Raw genomic sequence first — 20,250 nt, forward strand, 5'->3', positions numbered from 1 at the left:
ATTGCATGTTTGCTTACGAGGACGGTTCTAATTTTTTCTGAAACGCATTTAAACGCTAATTAATTAGGGCGGGTTTCTAAACCAACTCATGCAAATTGCTTGCATGTTAAAGTCATTTTGATTAGTTGTATACGGTTGAAATGTTTCAAAAATAACTAAAACACCAGGCGTGTATTAGAAAACTCTCAGCCTAAATCAGTGTGTATAATGAAGAGTTGTGTAATAAATCAATTCACGCACCATTTGATGATGGAATGTATTATTTGACAAGCATTACAGAAAGCAATTAGCAAAGTTTCTTATTAATTAATGACATCCCGCTCACAGATAGTTTACTTAGGATTTTCGACCGACCGAGAACCGGGGCATAGAGGGAAAACGTAATCAACTTGGCCCGGTTAGATAATTGTTTCGATAAATTTAATATAAGCCGGTCTGAATCGAGTTGATTGCCTTGATTTAACCGTCGCTGCCTCGTGTTTGTCGTTAATTTAAAACGAATTGTTAATTTACAACTGACAGCAATAATAACACCCGCCCTTAGACAAACAACCGGCAAAAACTGAGTCTCCGGCAAGATGCATTAAGAATGAGTCGCATTTCCGTTTTCCATTCTCGTTTGTGCGACTTTAAGGTGCCATTAAAGTCCATTTAGCGAGCGAGGAAAATGAAAAGTTAACTCCGCAGATGAACAAGAACTTTCCATAAGACTCAATTAGAATGACATCAATGAAATGTACACGACAGCGCTCTCTGCGCTAATGGTAATGGATAAATCTAAAAGCTCTCACTCGTTATTATTGCGTTATTACTGGCTTTATCGTTTGCCATTTCATTTTTTTTCTGTTAAAATTTTTTTACTACAAATTTCCTACACCCAAAAGTCCGTTAATATAGTTTGTACACGATCTTTTTGGATATTTTTGGTTAAATGTTTAAAGCCAACAGTTCTTCTAGTAAAACTTCCTACGAAATTTGCATTATTTGTCTCTAGAAGGAAATGCTAGACTGATTACAGTTAATAAATGCTGGACCCTTAACCCTCAACCATCCATTATGGGGCTTAATGAAACAGACCTAACAAACAACAAATATTGTGTAAACAACTTTTGAAAAAACATAGATTTGTAGTTATTAAGGGCTTTTTTCATACCATTACCAATGGAACCTAATTAAAATCATCATTGATGAAGGTTTTGCATTATAGTGTTAGGGACGTTCTGTTGAATGACTTATTTTTTACAAAAAAAAAATAGTTAATAAACAAACACTCTTACAGATGAGTCTTGTGAACATAAGGAACCTGCACGAATTTTGTCACCAAATTTTTCCTTTCATTTCCTCCTCGTTGCAGAGTTCAAAGGACAAACATCTTAAATATCCGTCGATAGATCAAATGACACTACTCCACGTGATATTACTGTCATTTGCAACAGAATGATCATGTGACAAACTGTCAGATGATGACACGAAACACGCTGTAATCTAATAAATTGTTGACTGATATCATGTACAGTACACTCTTTGTGAGGATACAATTTGTGACATTTTAAATAAGTAAAATTCTATCTAATATTGCGTTCCCAAAACAAAAGCCTAAAAACTGATGATGAATAGTGGCACGGTGAAATTTTATTTATTTTTAGTTACCTCTTCAAATAAATCAGGAAACACTCAGAATAGTGCGCATAATGCAGAATAAAATAGCATCAATCAATAATTGATTAGAAAGTCAGACGTCATTTCACACTGTCACATGTTCATCGGTTTGAAAATGTCAATGATGTCATGTGAAAAAGTGTCAAGTGACTTAACACAGAATTGTTGACCTGTCATTTTTAAGAGACCCATTATTAAAACATAATTTTTGTTATTTTCAATAAACTGCCAATTTGAACCATATCATATGACTCATCATCGTAATGAGAAAAAATAGCCCATTCCAAAAATGTAAAAATCCATTATGGCGACCTTAAGAAAAACCAAAGTTGCTAATGATAACTAAAAATCGAAACGTCGAGACTAAAATTTGATATTGTCACGTTGTAGAGGAAGAAAAGTGGTCTATTTTTGTTGTAGTGGAAGAAAAGTGTCTTTTGTTTTCAGTTATCGTGTAAAAAAATTAAAATTAATTTCCAAGATTTTGTTTATTTTTCGAATATCTCCGGAAGTACTAAGATTTTAAAATTTTTAAAGCGGCATTTTAATCAACTCCTAATTGCTCAAATTTGCCCCAATTTAAACTTACTTAGTATCTCTTCAAATAACCGTTCCCCATGGTGAGGCTCGTAAAACGGGCACCCTGTATAGAACAGAGATAAAATAACATTCAGAACACTAAAACGTTTACAATGACTTGAAGGAGGAACCACCTTTTACTATACACTGAAATACCACTGTACCATTAGTTAAGAATTAATGGTACTACAATGTTAATTGTATTAATAAAAAAGAACTACATTTATGAAGAACACAATGAGATCAAATTCATTCAGTGTATCCTAAAACAGAATTATTATGTTGGAATTGAAATTCAGAAAAAAAAGGGTTCAGGGCTGTTTCTACCTTGTAAATGATACAAAAAGAAATAGCTGCAGAAAACTACATCAAACTGGAAAATCAGTCAGTATTTCTAGTAAAATGTTGATAATTCTCAAGCTGTGATCTATGTTGATATGTAGAGGTTTTTAACTCTAAAACTACACAGGGAATCGATCTTTGAGTGTGATTGAATGATGAGTGAAGATACTTCTTGATCAATTGATGATAAATTCGTTATACTGATCAGATTTTCAGATATTCAAACTTAGTCATTTCGGAAGGCCATTTTTTTGCAAGTCTGTTTTCGTATTGATGGTAGTACAATGATGCGTACTTTTCCACTTGTTTGAGCAAGCACACAACTTAATCTATAAAAGAACCAATAACTTCTGAAAGCGTGTTCATAAAATAATATTAAACTGTCAAAAAAAAATTGGAAGGGTAGGAAAAGAGTAAATCTGGCGTCGGCGCCGAGTTAATTATTTGACGGTCCTCCATCATGACGACAGGGGCACGAAACGAACCGACTTTACAATGTTTCACGTTATCAAGTTTTATAAATTGCCTCCTGAAAGTCAACCTGGGTCCTCCACTTTGCATAAAGCAAGGCATCGATTACGTGCTTCCATGCCACAATGTATTTTCAGATTGTATCCGGTCCCGTTTATATTAGAATTTTATATTACTCGTTGACTTTGCTCGTTGGCGAAATGGGGCACACACACACTTTTGCATGACTAGCATGTGAGTTACTTTCATGCTATTCTTCCAGTTAGGGGCCCGATTAGAAGCATGTCATCGGGGGCAGCCGGTCTCCATTAAAATTCAAATTAGCTCTACCGCGTTGTTACGATGTTTCGTGGTAATTTTACCCCAACAATTGGAAAAATTATTTTCTTTCTTTGTTTGTCGCTGATTTTCTTACCGTAGGTTCACTGCAACCAGCACAAAGCTTTGGTCGACTGATTACATTAGGAATTAACGAGAGGAGACCAATCATAAGGCGAAAATGTAAATTGCCATTTATCATAATGTAAGCCTTGACTGTGTCAATTTGCAGCGGCAAATTCAATTAGTGTCAGTCTTTCTAATCTAAATCCGAGCCGCAAATAACCTGTAGTTAATGCAGGCGAACCGAGATAATGCCGGTAATTAATCTGAATCCAATTAGCGACAGCTGCATCAGTAATTTTACGTTAAAGGCCAGTTTAATGAAGGGTAATGGCATATACATTACCGTTTGGGAGGAATAAATGTGTTACGGCTTTAGAACAATTTCGTGCAGTTTACCCAGGAAAAACACACTCTCTGCATTACAGGTTAATCCGGTTTGAAGGAAAATGGCTTATGAATATTGCATTAAACTCGGATGGGAAACGTTGCCGAGTTGTTATTTCAGTGATTCTTTAAACATTATTTACTGAATTAATTACGTAAACAACGTAATAAGAATAAAGTCGCAAAATTATAGGTTAAAACCATACCAACTTGATGAAAATGCAATTAATAGAGGTGCATCATAATATCGGTTTTGCTGCATAAAGTAGCTAAATTAGGGATGTTATTAAATGCATTTTGGTAAAATAAATATTAATTGCCTTGTTCTAATGGATTTAATTCGGTTTTATATGAGCGCCCATTTGGCATTGTTCATTTGTATAATGAAATTTAAACTTTATTAAACATCAAATTAAAACCGTTTCTATGTTTCAAAAGTCAATTTTTACAATTGTTTATGTAGTGATTAGTTTAAATTTTCAGGGATTTTAGTTACCACATGGTAGTGGAAAATGAGTCACTATTAAACCAAAATTTCATCAGCTTACTGAATTTGATTTAATTCAAAGGCCAGTCATACCAATTTCTCTAACAAATAAATCTCAACAGTCATAAAAAATTTAGAAAACTGCCATTAAGCGCATAATGGTCTCACAAATTACAAAAATTTCAAACCTAATTTTGTACTTGGCCGAAATGGCAAAACCCGATTCTCAATCCGATCGAGATTTAAAGCCGGATTCACAATACATAACGGTGGCGGTTCGGCGGCGCAATTTATTTCTTCCGGAATGAAAATAAATGCTTCAACTAATAGACCGATACATGAATTCGCTATTATTTTGAAGAAACAATGATATCGACTGGTAAATAGTATCAGACATTGCACTCTAGCACTAAGAGGATCGGGGCCGCCTTAAACACAGGATCTTACTCCGCTTAAGTGTGTTGTATTAAAATATATGGGTCGGGCTTTCCCGATCGCAAAACTGTTTCGAAAGTAGTCGCTTTTCCAGTGCCGATGGCGAAAACGTACTCTAACTGAACGATCATGCATGTATGGATTATGCCAACCTTTTCGGAGACTTCGAAAAACATAAAAGTTGCAAGAACATTTAAACTATCATATTAAAGACACAAAAAAAACCGCAAAAAATTTAATTTGTTTAGAAAAATTCATCAACTTGATGATGGTTCTGCATGGACGAAATAGTAATTTACGTTACAAGTCCGGTAAATGGGTTATTAAAGTACAAGTACAGATCTTTAACGTTGTAAGTTAGTGGTAATAGTTATTTAATTCTTAGTTTTTTTTTGTGATTTTACACACCTCTATACCTTTTGGACACCAACTGTTAAATAGGTTGCTAACAAAATTATATTAATTTGCCGGACTAGTCCGGAAAAAACATTTTGCCGGACTATTAACGTAATGAATCATTTTCCGGACTGAAACCGACTAATAAAAATTAAATTAAACGTAAATTAAAAAAAAATAATTTTTTTCAAAACGTCTGAAAAGTCGAAAAAAAATCGTTGTTTTCTAAATGTCAACTTATTAAAGCTCTGATCACGCAACTTTTCTCACATGTAACCAAATCTGTATTTCTAACCAGTTTCCACATAGTGACGCTCCTTATCCTAAACACACTGTATACAGGGTTTCATTTAGGGTCATTTTATATTTTTATCAGTTTTGGAATTATACTCAAAATTTTTCATGTACGCTTTTTTTGATTTTCCTTTGTTTGGGAGATATGAAAATCTTTTACAATGATAAGTAACGCCATTTAGATGGCGTGTTTATTAAATAAAATCAATAACAACAATACTAGTCACTAAGATGACTAAAAAATACGTTTTTGTTTTTCTTGTAGGTGGCTTCAATAAATATAATAATTTTCCGATTAATAAATGAAAAAGACCATCATTACTGTTTAAATTATGATATCTCGAAAACAGTGAAAAAATAGAAATAAAGTTATATGACAAGTATTCAGAGCATTGAGGAAAATTTAGCGTTTAGGAGATTTTGTCGAGTATCGCTTTGAGAGGATTTTGACAGTTGTCACACTAAAAATACTAGATTTGAATCAGACAAATGTCAAAAATACACCGATGGGGGTATAAAGTACAATTAACTTAGGTCAAACTAAATTTGCTATTTGTCGTATATGTGCTCTACTTTTATAGTTCTATGGAGAGAATTTTGACAGTCACACTAGAAATACTAGATTTAACTAGTTTCATATGTATTATTGTTTTAGTATCTTTGTGTAATTATCAATGCTAAATCTGTATTGAAGACTGAATAAAACATAAATTTGGTCTTACCTTTTCCATTTTCCGATCCGTGCATAGTAGTCACACCGACCCAAGTCAGATTGGTTTTCTGATTGAAGAAGTTACATTATTCTGAAACAAAATAAAAAGTAAATATACCTGTTTGGGTCGTTTTTTTTTTGTCCCAATTTGTTTTGTGAACCAATCTACATATATCAAAAATTTAATAAGGCCCTATTAGACGTTGAGGTAACGATTTTGTCAACCCTGGCCTTTTTTTCCTTTCAGAACCGTATTTCCTAAGTTTTCGCCTAAAACTTTTCAAATGCCAGAAAGAAAAAAACGAAGGAAATTTAAACGCAGCTGTTCTTAGGACTATTAGCCTTTTAACTAAGAAGAGAGGACAAAATGTAAAGATGAAAGCTTTTCCGTGCATTACGTCCTCCGTCTCGGTCAATATGTCAGAGAAGCTTTTAAGATACATTTTCCACTTAGCGGAGTTAAACTAGCTCAATAATGGCATCTTAGTCTTTCTATACTGCGTCCTTATAGAGTCGTTTTGAGAAAAATCTACCAGACACATAAACATTTTAAAAGCAATTATTTGCGTTACTATTGTAGAGTTGCATGCTTTCAAAACGACAAGAAAAATATAAAGGAAAAAGGTTACCAGAGTGATATTTATAGACTAGAAAAGTGTGAAATATGTAAATATATTATAGTAAGTTGATTCATTACTTGGAAAATGGATTACTTTATGTAGGATAAAGCTTAAAGAAGTTAGCAAACGAAAAAGTTTACAACGCATTTAAGGAGCGTGCCATACTCAAAAGAGAGCGATCTACTTGAAAGTTGGTCATCTTAAAATCGAAACCGTGTCAAAAGTCGGGCATTGTGAATTTTCCAGGAGCCGTATTAGCGTCAAGACGACGCTGCCGTCACTTGGAAACTTCCGAGAAGACGTCGTCGTCGGCAAAGATGAAAGCCATTTCGTGTCTCCGGCTGTCCGTCTCGGTCAAGATGTCACAGAAGCTTTTAAGGTACACTCGAGGAAAAGTTAGTTCGACTATTCTCGTGTCGATATGTGCACTTTGCGTGCTTGTTTTCCTTCTGGAAGTTCTATCCAATGATGCTACGTAAATTCTTAATGATTGCTCTTAAAATGCCAAACTTTACAGGACAGCTCATACGTTCAAGTTGGAAACAATTCCTAGCTTTGACGAACTCAAAGAGAACGACTCTAGTGCGACAATTCAACTAAAATCAAATTACGCAATGTCCAGTTTAAATTAATTAAAACAGCAGAAGAGCTGAATAAATCCAACAACGTTGTTCTGAATCGCAACCTAACGTTGATGTTCGCATATTGGACAACGTTAAAATAAAGTAAAAATGTCGCTTGCATCAATTTGCAACAGAAACGTTGATTTGCAAATGTAATTTAACGTTTTCTTTGCAGCTGTTTTATTATTATAAAAGTAACGGTTTTGGATTGGATTTTTGATTTGAACATATATTAATTACCACATGTTTCAGGTAATATTAATTGTGGTTCTGAGCAGAATTCAGTTTAATCTGTAAAAAACTCAATAACAGTTTTGTTCTTTACACACAGGCTTAGTTTTTAGTAGCAGGACTTCAACAAGTGCTTATAACTGATTGTTGTTAAAAGACCCGCTCTTAAAGTGTCTCACACTTAATATGAAACAAAACATAAACATTGTTAATTCAACTCATAAGAAATTTTCGAAAAATACAATTTTGCCATACAAATCAACCTCCTTAATTACATTTTTCATAGAAACAATTGTAAAAATGATGATCTTCTAACGTTCATTTAACTTTGATTACGTAGAAATTCGACATACAAGTATCCATCGAATTTGACTTATAAAATAAGGTTAATTAAACGGATTTATGCAAAAGTGACAAATTTGCATAGTTTTGCGTATTACAGTGATGTTGTAAATGTCATTTTCTTCATAAAAAAGTCAAATTCTTGGTGTAGCTATCCAATACACATACGTTCACCATCTTTAAAGTTTTTGGTTTTGGTTATTTAGTTAACTTAAAGTTAACGTTTTAACGTTATTTGGTGACGGTTTTCTGTTCCAGGTAACTTAAAAATCAACTAAATAACCACAATAAACAACTTGTTTGTTACTCCAATGTCTCAGAAATGTATTGTTTTTATGCAGAAAATAAAATATTTAGCAACATCAGTGTAATATTCAAAATTACGTTAGTTTACCACGTTTACATAAATTACTTGGTGACTGAAATGTTAGTTCTGATTGAAATCTTTAAAACATCAACTAGTGAGTAGTTCGAGGGTAGAAAGCTTGATATTGGACATACAAAGTCCATTAGCAGCTATTATAACAGCGTATTATTCTTATTAATAATGGAAAGTGCACTTTAACCCTAAGCCCTAATTAAGCTCACATCGTGTAGAAAAATAATCGTGCGAAAATCCCTAACGAGGATATCCCGTTAAGGGTGCTCTCAGTAGCAAAATCAATCCCGCTCGTTATAACAGCCAGTTCAGTAGGCACCTTCCGGATATCGTACAGCGGTTCGAATTTGCCACTTTACAGGCGAAAACCTTACTAAAAGCTTCGGGGAAGTTGTTTTTTTCATTATCAAAGTGGTTGTTGATGTTTGCAAGTCATTTTGAAAAATGTTCATTAAATTCTTTGGGTGGTGCTTGCAAGAAAGATTTGAGGGATTTTTGGCTGTTTTTGTCTACATTCGTTCAACTGTGCGTAGACAAACGAAGCCCTTATGTAGAAGCCCCGCCAGGTGTCAATTTGTCTTAATGGATGGTGGAAAAGGGGCCCGATTAGGAATATCCGTTGCCATTTCTCTAACGAGCTCTCGTTAAACCGCTACGCCATCGTTAGAACTTGTTTTGCAACCAGATTTGGCTAATTACGCTTCGGAGCCATCTTCAAACGAACAAAGGAGCGAAAACCCTTCTTTCTGGAGAGGTATTATTATTTCGCCTTTTTATCCCTACAATAAAAATGCGTTTCGTTCTTTTTCTTTTGGAAAAATTCTGCATAGAGAAAGACCGATAATCCGATCAACATTACACGCACACAGCGTCAAAGATAATTTAAATCCATTTCACGACAGTCGTTTTCTATCGTCGATATATATTTAGCGGGCGGAAAGGCGATAAAAGCTTTTACCGCTGCTTTTTTCCTTAATTTGATTAAAAGGGAAAGTAAATGATTCATGGACAGAGGCTGAGGGCCTGAGCGTATCGATGAAAGCGAAAGGAGTTTCCGCTTTATATGCGCTAAGTGCGGATTGTTGTAAACGCAATACGAACATAAGGATGTGAATTATAGGCCTTAAAAGCTTTGGTTGCGCTCGATACGTTTTTAACCAATTTAAAAATCTTCCTATAGTATGTTTTCTCTTCCATATTACAAATATACATATAACAGATATAGCGTTAAGTGTAAATAACGCAATGTGTTACAAACTACTATTACAACAACGAATTATCATCAAAATAGGAATACATTATGCGAAACCTTACACTTTAACCAATGTTGCCAGGTCTGGGGAAAATAATTTGGATATTTGGAAAAAACTTTTAAATTTATTTGAAACCTAGGTAAATACTAATACAACGCTCCATTTAACTTTATTTATTACAGCTACAAAAATATTTGTCCATATACAATCTGTCACAATGGTGGTAACTCTCAAATCCAACTCCATGAAGCTCAGACTAACTTTACTTAAAGACAGTGCAAGCCGTACAAATCATATTTAATGCTTGTTTATAGGCTATGAATAGAATTTTGACAGATCTGACATGCAAATTTAAGACCTATTTTGGCGTCAGTGTTACAATATCTGCCTGAATTAAAGCAAAACTTCAAGTGAAATTTGGCAACTTTTTTAAAACACGTTTGGAGAAATTTATGGTTTATTTATGATCAGCTTATTTTAAGATAAATATGTATGCAACCACTTTGTAAAATACATTTTAAAATTCCTAATTAATTTTTGTTAATACCACAATCCAGCCTATTAGGAGAAATTTTAATTGAGGACTTTGTATTCCGGCAACCCGAACCCGGGACGAAAATTCATGGGAGCAATAAATTCGAATAGGATCGGTTAATCCAGAAAAAGCGAGGGCTAATTAGCGCCAGGTCTAATGAAAAGCAAACTGCACCGCTTTGTCTGGAAGCCGGTGCACTTCCCGGTGCCAGTTTTGTAATTGTTCCAGCCAGAAAGCGCGCAGGCAAATTATCCAGATTTCGTTCCATTAATTTCTACACGGATTTCGGACTGCTGTTTGTTCCTAATTGCCCGCAATACATCATTTCAGTCGGTTGAAGCTTTTGCCGTGCATGCTTATTTGATTTTTAGTTAACAATTATTGCCGCTCTTCACCCCTTGTTTACTCTCTAATCCAATTAGCTCACTCTTACTGTGACTACAATTCACTGTTTGACTAGTTTTTCAGCTGTAAACTTTCCAAAATGTCTTCAAGTTTTAATTAACATTGTAAAAGTAATGTAAAATTATTGAAAGACATGAAACTGTAACTTCAGGAACACACACAAAAAATTCAAAAATCATATTCATTATAATGAGAGAAATAGATAAATAATCTTTTATGACCAATCAAATCATTCTAATTATGCACTTTAGACAGTCGTAGAGAAAGTATAGTAAAAAAAATAAAATGTATTGACACATTAAATAATGAAAAAACACTTTACACTATCAGTGATTGAATCCCACTTCAGCTCGATAAAAACCTCATAAACATCAGTAATAACAGTGCACTTATTCGTCGCACATCAAAATGAAAACACTTAAGTCAATAAGTGCAGTGTTTCTTGTACTTGCGGTTTTCCTTGGAGATATCTGCAGTTCAGCTGACTTGGACTGGTACAAAACCACTATCCTATACCAAATTTACCCACGATCATTCAAAGACAGCGATAATGATGGAATAGGAGACCTGCAGGGCATCATCCAGAAACTGGACCATTTCGTTAATATTAACGTAGGGGCTATTTGGTTGTCTCCTATTTATCCTTCACCACTAGCTGATATGGGGTATGATGTTAGCGATTACCGTTCTATTGCTCGAGAATATGGGACTTTGGATGACTTTAAGGTTTGTTAATTTTTAAACAAGTTAGAAGTGGATTTGAAGATCTAAATTCTAGAAACTCATTAATGAGGCCCATGACCGTGGAGTAAAGGTCCTCCTGGATTTTGTACCGAACCACTCAAGTGACGAACACGAGTGGTTTCAAAAATCTGTAGCCAAAGAAGCTGGATATGAGGACTACTATGTGTGGAATGATGGAAAAATTGATGAAAATGGTACCAGAAGTCCGCCAAATAACTGGGTAATTTTTGAATTATTCAACATTAAACCATGCAAACTTAATTTTATGCAGCTAAGTGCTTGGGAAGGTTCCGCCTGGGAATGGAACGATCAACGCCAGCAGTACTTCCTCCATCAATATGGGGTGCGCCAACCAGATTTGAACTACAGGAGTGAACAATTGCAACAAGAAATTAAGGTGTGACTATTTGACTAATAAGCTATAGTGAACGCTTAAAACCCTATTTAAGGACATTTGGACTTATTGGCTGGACATGGGGGTTGATGGTTTTAGAATAGACGCAGTTACTAAAGTTTACGAAGCTGCTCATCTCAAGGATGAACCATATTTGAATGATAACAACAATTACAACTCTTTAGACCACGTTTACACCAAAGACCAGGATGAAACTTTTGAGTTGGTTTATGAATGGAGGAGGTTTCTGGATGATTATGCTGCCACGGCAGGAGGAGATTCCAGGTACTTGCAACCTGTCAAGCATAACTGTTTACATCAAAAAATTTTTACAGAATTATGGTAACAGAAGCCTCAACCAGTATGAGGAACGTGACACGTTACTATGGTAACTCCACCATTCCTGGAGCTCATTTCTCTTTCAACTTTCTACTCTTACCAGTTAATGGAAATTCAGACGCTAATACAGTCTACAATTTTATTAGAACTTGGTGCACTAGCCTGGATCAAGAGCTTCCCAATAATTGGCTGGTATTAAGTTTCATTGATAATAAAGCAAAATGTTCATTAAACTTTGTAGACTGGGAGTCACGACACTAGTAGAATAGCTTCCAGGGTTGGTAGCAAAAATGTGGACGCATACAACATGCTGCTGCTCTTTCTCAAAGGAATCACAGTGACCTATCAGGGTGAAGAAATCGGTCAGGAAAATGGTGAAGTAACTTGCGAAGCAGGTCAAGATCCCAGAGCGATAGAAGATTGTTCCACGTATAATCAAAATAGTAGGGATTTTGAAAGAACACCATACCAATGGGATAACTCTACGAACGCTGGTTTCAACAATGGTACAAAAACTTGGTTGCCAGTTAGCTCAAAATATCTAGTAACTAATTTAGCCGATGAAGCTAGTCGAGAAAATAGCCACTATCAAATTTACAAAAAAATGGCTGGACTGAAAGCAGAGTTCAACACTTATGAAGTGATGGAGTATGATGTCACAGGTGATGGAGGAGTGTTGAATGTGAAACTTACCACAAGTGAAAAGTCGGAGTTTTATCAACTGATTTTCGACTTAAAGAAAGACGATTATGATACTGGGTTAGTAGACAACTTTACTATAATTGTCAGTAGTGGTGGTGTTCAATATACACTAGGAGAAAACTTAGTTTTACAGCCTGGTAATTGCTTAGTTATCAAGAGAAGTAGTTAAGTTGATATGTAAATAAAAACGCTGATTGTGGTTGTTTTGGTAATTTTGCTTTCTGGCAACGGTGATATGACAGTAGCAAACTATAGGCTTTTGTCTTAATACCATTTCCGGCAATAAAGGTTATTTCTGACTAATTAATACAAACGAAATTCAGAAATTACCCCCGTAAACAAAGCTTTACAATTTCAGCATCCAGATTCAGGCTTTCTGAAACTTGGTAGAACGTCACGAATCAATTTCGTTAGCTTTTATAGTATATTGGGGTCGTGACTGACCGAAAATAGTCACTGTGGGGCTGGAAAGAACGCGCCAATGCCGCATTTTGACGTTATTAAATTCGAAATGAAAAATTGGGCGGTTTTAAATTGAAAGTCCGCGTATCGTAGACGGCGAAATTGTGTTAGAAGATCGTTTCGGGGCATCTTGAAACTTTCCGCAAACGCCCTTTGCATTCGATACTGTTATTATGTTTTCACTTCGCCTCGTTCGGGAGAAAAATTGAAAGATTTTTTGCTAAATAGTGTTATATGCCTAGTTTTGGTCAAAGCGGTTAACAATATATTATTATATCAAAAACATATTAACTTTAGAAACAAAAGACCATGTTATAATAGACGAGGTTAATTTTACTAGTTTGCGTGTGTTTTAAAGTGGAAGCAAGCACGGGAAAAGTTGAATGGAATAATCTTCGAGATGATTAAAGAGTGAAGTTTTCGCGAAAATCGTTATTTACCCCAGTTTTTAATTTTCGAGCGGTCGATACTTAATTTAAGTTGGTAAATATCGTTCGTAAGAGCGGCAACGTATCCGCTTTTATTACGTTACATTTCTCGAAAAATAATTTGCTGGAAAAGCCAATTAAATAAGCCAATTAAAATCCTGTACCAGCTGAAATAGGTACGCCATAAAAGCGCAGGAAAAATGAAACTAATCCTGAATTGGGCGCCCGGCACAATTATTACACTCTCACAATTTCAATTACAACTTCAAATTACTTTTCAGATTCTTTAATAAGAACTTGGAAAAGCATCTGCACGAATCTTGCCGGGCAAAAAAGGCGTTATTACCTAGCGTTGTTGACTTTTCATAATAGGAAATGCGTTTTCCGAGTAGGGACGATTTTATTAAATTTCTGTTCGATGAGTGTCCCACTCGCTGATTTATCTTCAACTTTGCTACGAAATTAAATCACTCTTATCGATATTTTACCTTATTTTGTTCCACAAGAATACTTATTTACCTTACACTTATTGAAAAAAGAAAAGAAATCGACAACCCATCCAAATTCCAATTTAAAACGAAATCCAGGGGAAAAACAGGCCCATAAGCCCGAATGTCCGATTCACGGTGATGGAATATACAGTTGATACTTCTGGTTTTATCAGTGTTATTATTTCCGTGCCTGATGTCACGCCGTAGGAAACCGAATTGACAATTTTCCAGGCAGTTTCCCGCTATACCCGACCATGGAGTCGGAAAATGGAGGGCTTCGCACCAAAATGGATTTCTGTCGGTAAAGACTCGGATAACGAAATAAAGGGCTTACCGGCGATGTTATTTTAAATTTAGCCGCTTTTCGATATATTATAGCGAAGGAACCAGCCAAGACCCCACCAATACTATTTTTTGTTATCTAGTTTTCTTTCCTTTTAGCTAAAGAATGATAAAAACACTATCAGTTTTTGCTTCTTCTTAGTATTTAAGCTTTGCCGTAGTTATTCATAAATATTCAACCATAAAACATGTCACCACCATCCACCGCTATAAAAATCCTAATATAAGATCGTAAAACTTATCCTTTACAATATTCCCGATTATAAAAATTTTGCGTAGTAAAACACTTTTTGTGGTTTTTCATCCAGAAATAACCACCAGCCCCGTTTAAAAAGTATCCAGACAGAAATATTAACTTGTTTTAAGTAGTTACATAACAAGAAAAAATCATTATCTTTAAAAAATACCATTGTGTTACTCTTAAACCTAAACTAACCTAAGGCTAATTTAAAAAATAAGTTTTTAACAAACAACCTAGAGTCCATTTTCTATGTAAAAGTGAAATTTTGAATGATAAATGCAGATTTTAAGAATTGACTATGGTCTGTAGACACATCGACAATAGGTGATATTAAAAACAGTAATAAAAAAATAGATAATATTATTTTATTTTAAGTTATTGTATAGATTATACTGAATCAGCGAAAGAGATTATTTTATCTGAAGGAAATATAGAGTTTCACATATTCTTTTTACCTTGGTTTGATTTTTTGATATAACAAAATAGTCTAATGAAAATGTCAAGTTTAAATAACGACTTTGCTGTTTTCTGATATTCACCCCAAAAACTTCACTTGATTTTTCTTAGCCCCATGGAAATGTCCGTCAGTTTTAAGGTGTCAAACTAGGAGGGTAAAATGAAAACATTTTCGTTAATAACTCATTAAAAGTTGTTTTAAATCAGGTTGGAAATTGATGAATTTATTCATAAAACAGCTCCATGAACGAATTTTGACGGTGTGAAAGAAAAAATGTCATGTAAAATTTACCTTCAAATAATTTTACGTTATATGTTTGACGAAATAGGACTAGTTCTAATTTAATCCATTTTATTTGATCAAACCAGTTGCCAACACTTAAAAATGAGAGAGAAGTTTACTTTTTTGATTTTGGCTACAGGAGCTTTAAATATTTCATTTCCTCCACGTCCCAAGAAGCTTTGTTTACGGCAAAAAATCTACTAATTGTTACCAGACAAATGAAGATATTATACACTTTAAAAAAAAATATATTAACGTTTTTGACACATCTGTAGATTGTTGTAAAAGTCATATTTAGAAACTATAAATATTATATTTCCTCCAGGTCTTCTAGCTACTGAACTTATTATGTTAACTTTACTGTATTAGTTTTTGATGTTTAAAATGAATGAGGAAAGATTGATTGTTTAAGTTTTACTTGCCAATACAACACTGCCCCAAAAATATCAAAGTTGATTTAAGCATTAGGTTAGGTAAGGTTTAACACATCTTCGAGAAGCTCCAATCAGCAAATTATTTTCTCTGCATCTTATTTAAAAAAAAATCATTTACATATATATGGCTTAGACTGGTTGTATCTAAAATACTCTACTGGCCTAAAACTCGTGTTAAAACAGAAGAAAACCAAAAACAGAATCAATTAGAAAGAATAAAAGCGTATCGAAGATCCAGAATACATTCATCCAGCTTTCGGTCGACCGATATAGAATATCGCCGGAACGAAATTGATTCCGGGCGTTCGTTGCCTCTCTTTCGATGTTAGATAAAACTTTATGATTGCTTTGGTGCCCGTAATACCAGACAGAATAATGGATATCGTCTAATTTCGTAAAGCATTATATGGCTTTTGCCGCGTGCGACAAGCCGTAAAGTGCTCGTTTAGAGTGGACGACGGATATCCAGAGAGGATTAGAAGTTGTCGAGGAACTTATGCGAGGTTTTGTTTTCAAAAAACACCGAAGAATGCCATAACGTTTATATTGCGCTTTAGATTTACTGCCCATTTCGGTGAGAAAAAGTGTCATTGTGACATGTACTAGTATATTACGTTACTAGTGCTGTAAGAAGCATTTTACGCAGGAAATGGAAATTGTGTATTATATAGAAGTTGTAATTCCACGAGTGCTTGTAAAATTTTGTTTTTGCAACACATAATTTAGAGTAATTTTTAGATTAGACTCAAAGAGTAAAAAGAGTCGTTACGTAACTGAAAACTATGCGTAATTGGCTATTTACACTGACGGTCGTAGGTAAACTGGCGATAATAACAAATTTCATTTTTAACCGGTTAAATATTCAAAGAAATCCTGCCTCGTGTAAGGGATTGAAACGGATGAACTTTTTGTTTGACTTCATGTAATGATAACAAACCGTTCCTAATTGGAAAACTTTGACTAGAGGAAAAATTAAATCAAGTTTCCAGGCATTCGACCGTATTAATTATGCAGTAAAGATTGAATTAACTGGTGTCTTAGAAAATACGAATCTGCTTTAGTTTTCTGGAAATCCAGCAAAAGTGTTTCTTCAGTTTCTTTTTCCACTTTCACTGTATCAAATGTATTTGATTTCTTCTCATTTTAGATTGAGGCAGAAGTATTTCAACTTCCTGAGTGTCCATAAATAATAATTCCTTTAAATAATCTTAAACCTCAAGACTTCTAGTTTTAATGGCAGTTTGGGCTATTTTTGTTACTATAAATATGTAAAATAGTTTTTGTTAGTGGAAACATTTGAAAATGAGTGGTTTTGGTTGTAATAGGCAAAATGGAGTGAATGGTTATAAAAGCATGCGAAAAGCATTTCGAACATTTAACAGGCAAAACGAATTAAAACTTCAACCGTTGACCTATTTGCCCAATCTATCGGGCAACTTTTTCATTAGAAAAGTTTCCATTTAGTTCCTCCTGAAATTTTAATTGTGTACAGTCGTTAAATAGTTGACATTTATTTCGGCCTTAAGTTTAATTAGTGAGCTGCATATACCGGGGCTGCACTTTCTGGCACTAATTGAAATAATTTCACCATTCGTGACAGGTTAAATTTACTTTCCTAAATTGACTGGCAAATTTACGAGTTTAATTTAGAAGCAGTAAATCCGCTTTAATAATCCGCCGCCATGTCGGTTTTTCGTGCCGAAAGACGACGCTCTCGTTTTCGTTGGCGGGACCGCTATTTTTGGGGGCGCAGTCCGGCCCTGACTCCCGGGGGGCTCAACTGATCCGGGACGCGTATAACTGACCGAACGAGCTGACGGCAAATTGCTTTTACTCGAGTATAATTTCGAAAAGGAAATTGCGAAAATCTTTAATATTTTCCTTTTTCATTCTCTTTAGGCCGATCATTTTTCATGCCATCTCCATCGGATCGTGGCCGCTCGGTCAGCCGAGCTGGCGGTTCAATTAAGATGACCGCGTCCCAAGGGAATCCGGAAAGCCCTTCGTGGAAGATCAGCTGCGTCTAGTTAGCCTCTTTTTTTGATATCGAAATTTACCAGGGTTACACCAAAATATCAAATTTTTTAATCAACTATATGCAAATCTAATGTCTTCCATATCTACCTCTTAAAATTACTCACTTGAAAGACAAGCAAAGTACAAGCAAAGCACAAGCAATAGTACAGCAATATTGTGCAGTACGTCGTTACTCAATTCTTTAAAATAATTGTTAAATTCTATATGACAATAAAAGAGACCATGATGATGACGCAACTTCGATTTTTGGTTGAAATTTGAAAAATATTTAATTTTGAATTCATACTCTATATTCCAAATGACTTGACTTGACTCTGAAAATTTCTTTATTAGAAAACTTTTCTGCCAAAGTATTTACTCAGAAACCTCCTAAACTGGTTTTCAAGGAAAAAAGTGTAGTTCCTGTGGATCAACTGTAATTTTGAAACTCTTTTTTATGTTAACAATCCTCATTGATCCCTAAGTAGTTTTGAAGTTTGACAGAAAACCATTTTATACATTAGGAACTCAAAATGAATCATCAAAAAAAAATAGGTTTTATAGGGTATCTTCAGCATACATCCTCCTAAAATAATGGCTATAATAAAACATTGTTGTATTGCTCTTTCCAAACAAATATTTAGTAATAATTTGACTTGTACTGAATAGAGAGTCTGATAATTTGTAGCAGCACCGAGAAATATATTTTTTGCTGAACTGCTCACACAATCAGCCACATATCCAACCCCGACAAGACGGGATAATTTGCCAATTCAACCGCACCAATCAAAAGCAGCCCGAGGAAAATTAGGTGCCGATTCTTTCAACCGGTCTCCAACGAATGTAGGCCTAACGAACGTCAAGCAAACTTTAGAACGCAACCGACAATACCTCATTTAGGAAATACCCTATTAAATAAAACTTCAAGCGGGAAAGTATAAAACTTTAATTGCTTCCCCAATTAAATACGGAAAGCTGCACCCCCAGACCATTACAATGTATCGTAATTGACGGGGAAAGCACGAGCAAAAAAGCTCAATTTTCTCTAATGAAGCACAATTCATATTCAGGCAGGACTTCCAGCAAAATTATAGACTGCACGCTGGAAATTAACGTTTATTGTTTTTTGGAAAGACTTTGAAGGAAAGGTTTATGCGACAAATTAATCAACCGACACATGTGTATCGAAAAATAATAACAAAGTCTCAGAAATTATAAGCTTTGAAGCAGAAAAAGATAAAAACGGATAATCCCGTTAATAAAAATTGATAAAAGATGGCAATTAATGGCCATTCAGACAATAAATGTGATTAAAAGAGAAACTCGTTTAGGCGGCAGGAAATCGCGAGAGCTCAGCCTGACGGAAAGTTTGAGATTTTTCTCGCCATTTTCAATTTAAGGATGTAAATTAGTAGAAATTAAATCGAAAATATGGATTCTTTTCATTCAGTCGCTGATCTTATTTAGATAAGCGGCGAGCTGTTATGGGGGGCGACGATCCAGCTCTCTTTTTTCCTCTTCGGGTTGTCTGCTCGCTTTTACAGTCTTTGAGAGGGAAGTCGGATGAAAAATTGCCAACACGAATTAAATACACTGCTGGTAACCTGTTTGGCTTTTTTAATCTGAACTAGTAGTTTTAATAAAAATTACACTATTAAAAAAGTATTTACTCGTAAATTACATAATTGAGAATTACAACAGTTCTTGAGAAGAACATACAACGTTCTTACAAAATAGTCCAGTGCTGCATGTCTCTAATAACTAAAAGTGACCTAAAATATGTTCATTTTTAATTCGGTGTCAAAAATGGCGTATTTATCTTACTGCAGCAGATACAGGAGGTTTTTGAAAAGTCTACATTTTGGAACTTTTCTTGCATTTCTGTTATTGATTAAAATAACGGAAAAGTGGAAACCCATCTTTATACAGTTTCAGTGATAGAACCATTTCAGTGATAGAACCAAGTAGCGTAGTTAGTTCTTTTTCCACTTGTTATAGTTTTTGACATAGATACTACAGTTGGATATTTTTAAATGTGACACACATTTTACACTGAACAAATGGGTACTTTAACATTTGATAAAGCCTTGGAGTATTACATTTCGTCATCAAAATGACTGATTTTACAATTTTCTTTTCAATCTTTTGAAAGTCATAAAGACCAATTTACATCATTAAATTGTGATTTTTATTAGCCCCAGTTTTGGTCATGTATGGTCAACTTGCAGTTTAAAGTTTTACCCATTTTGTTGGGTTTTGAAAAATTTTCACGAAACCGAAAAATATGTTTATTGATAAATGATTCTTTAGAATTTTCAATGTCATCTGAGATCAATTTTTAAATTTAAAGTAGTCATTTTCACTGTGTTTTTGAGATTTAAAAACGT

The 20,250-nt window shown here is 34.5% G+C and overlaps 2 protein-coding genes across 6 annotated transcripts in view; one reads left to right on the forward strand and one right to left on the reverse strand.

Annotated features, from left to right (window-relative positions):
* LOC145730691 (LIM domain only protein 3-like) overlaps positions 1–20,250 on the reverse strand; it is a 44,707-nt gene that overhangs the window by 12,560 nt on the left and 11,897 nt on the right. For all 5 annotated transcript variants that reach the window (XM_081982035.1, XM_081982034.1, XM_081982037.1 and 2 more), the window contains one exon: positions 6,154–6,234. In XM_081982035.1, coding sequence (XP_081838161.1) covers positions 6,154–6,178 — 25 coding nt within the window. In that variant the 5' untranslated portion in view covers positions 6,179–6,234. The remainder of the gene's footprint in view (positions 1–6,153; positions 6,235–20,250) is intronic.
* Positions 10,905–12,913, forward strand: LOC145730685 (maltase 1-like). The gene is made up of 6 exons (XM_081982019.1): positions 10,905–11,257; positions 11,310–11,495; positions 11,547–11,672; positions 11,725–11,954; positions 12,005–12,200; positions 12,250–12,913. Exons 1-6 carry the CDS (start codon positions 10,940–10,942, stop codon positions 12,877–12,879), a joined length of 1,686 nt encoding a protein of 561 aa, XP_081838145.1. The 5' UTR covers positions 10,905–10,939; the 3' UTR covers positions 12,880–12,913.

This window comes from Ips typographus, linkage group LG6, assembly GCF_016097725.1.
Source record: "Ips typographus isolate SLU linkage group LG6, UJ_Ityp_2.0, whole genome shotgun sequence".
NCBI classification, from domain to species: domain Eukaryota; kingdom Metazoa; phylum Arthropoda; class Insecta; order Coleoptera; family Curculionidae; genus Ips; species Ips typographus.

Coding starts and splice junctions, on each gene's coding strand:
- LOC145730685 (XM_081982019.1), top strand. CDS start 10,940: ATGAAAACACTTAAGTCAATAAGTGCAGTGTTTCTTGTACTTGCGGTT. Junction 11,496..11,546: donor GAAGTCCGCCAAATAACTGG/GTAATTTTTGAA, acceptor AATTTTATGCAG/CTAAGTGCTTGGGAAGGTTC. Junction 11,955..12,004: donor ACGGCAGGAGGAGATTCCAG/GTACTTGCAACC, acceptor AAATTTTTACAG/AATTATGGTAACAGAAGCCT.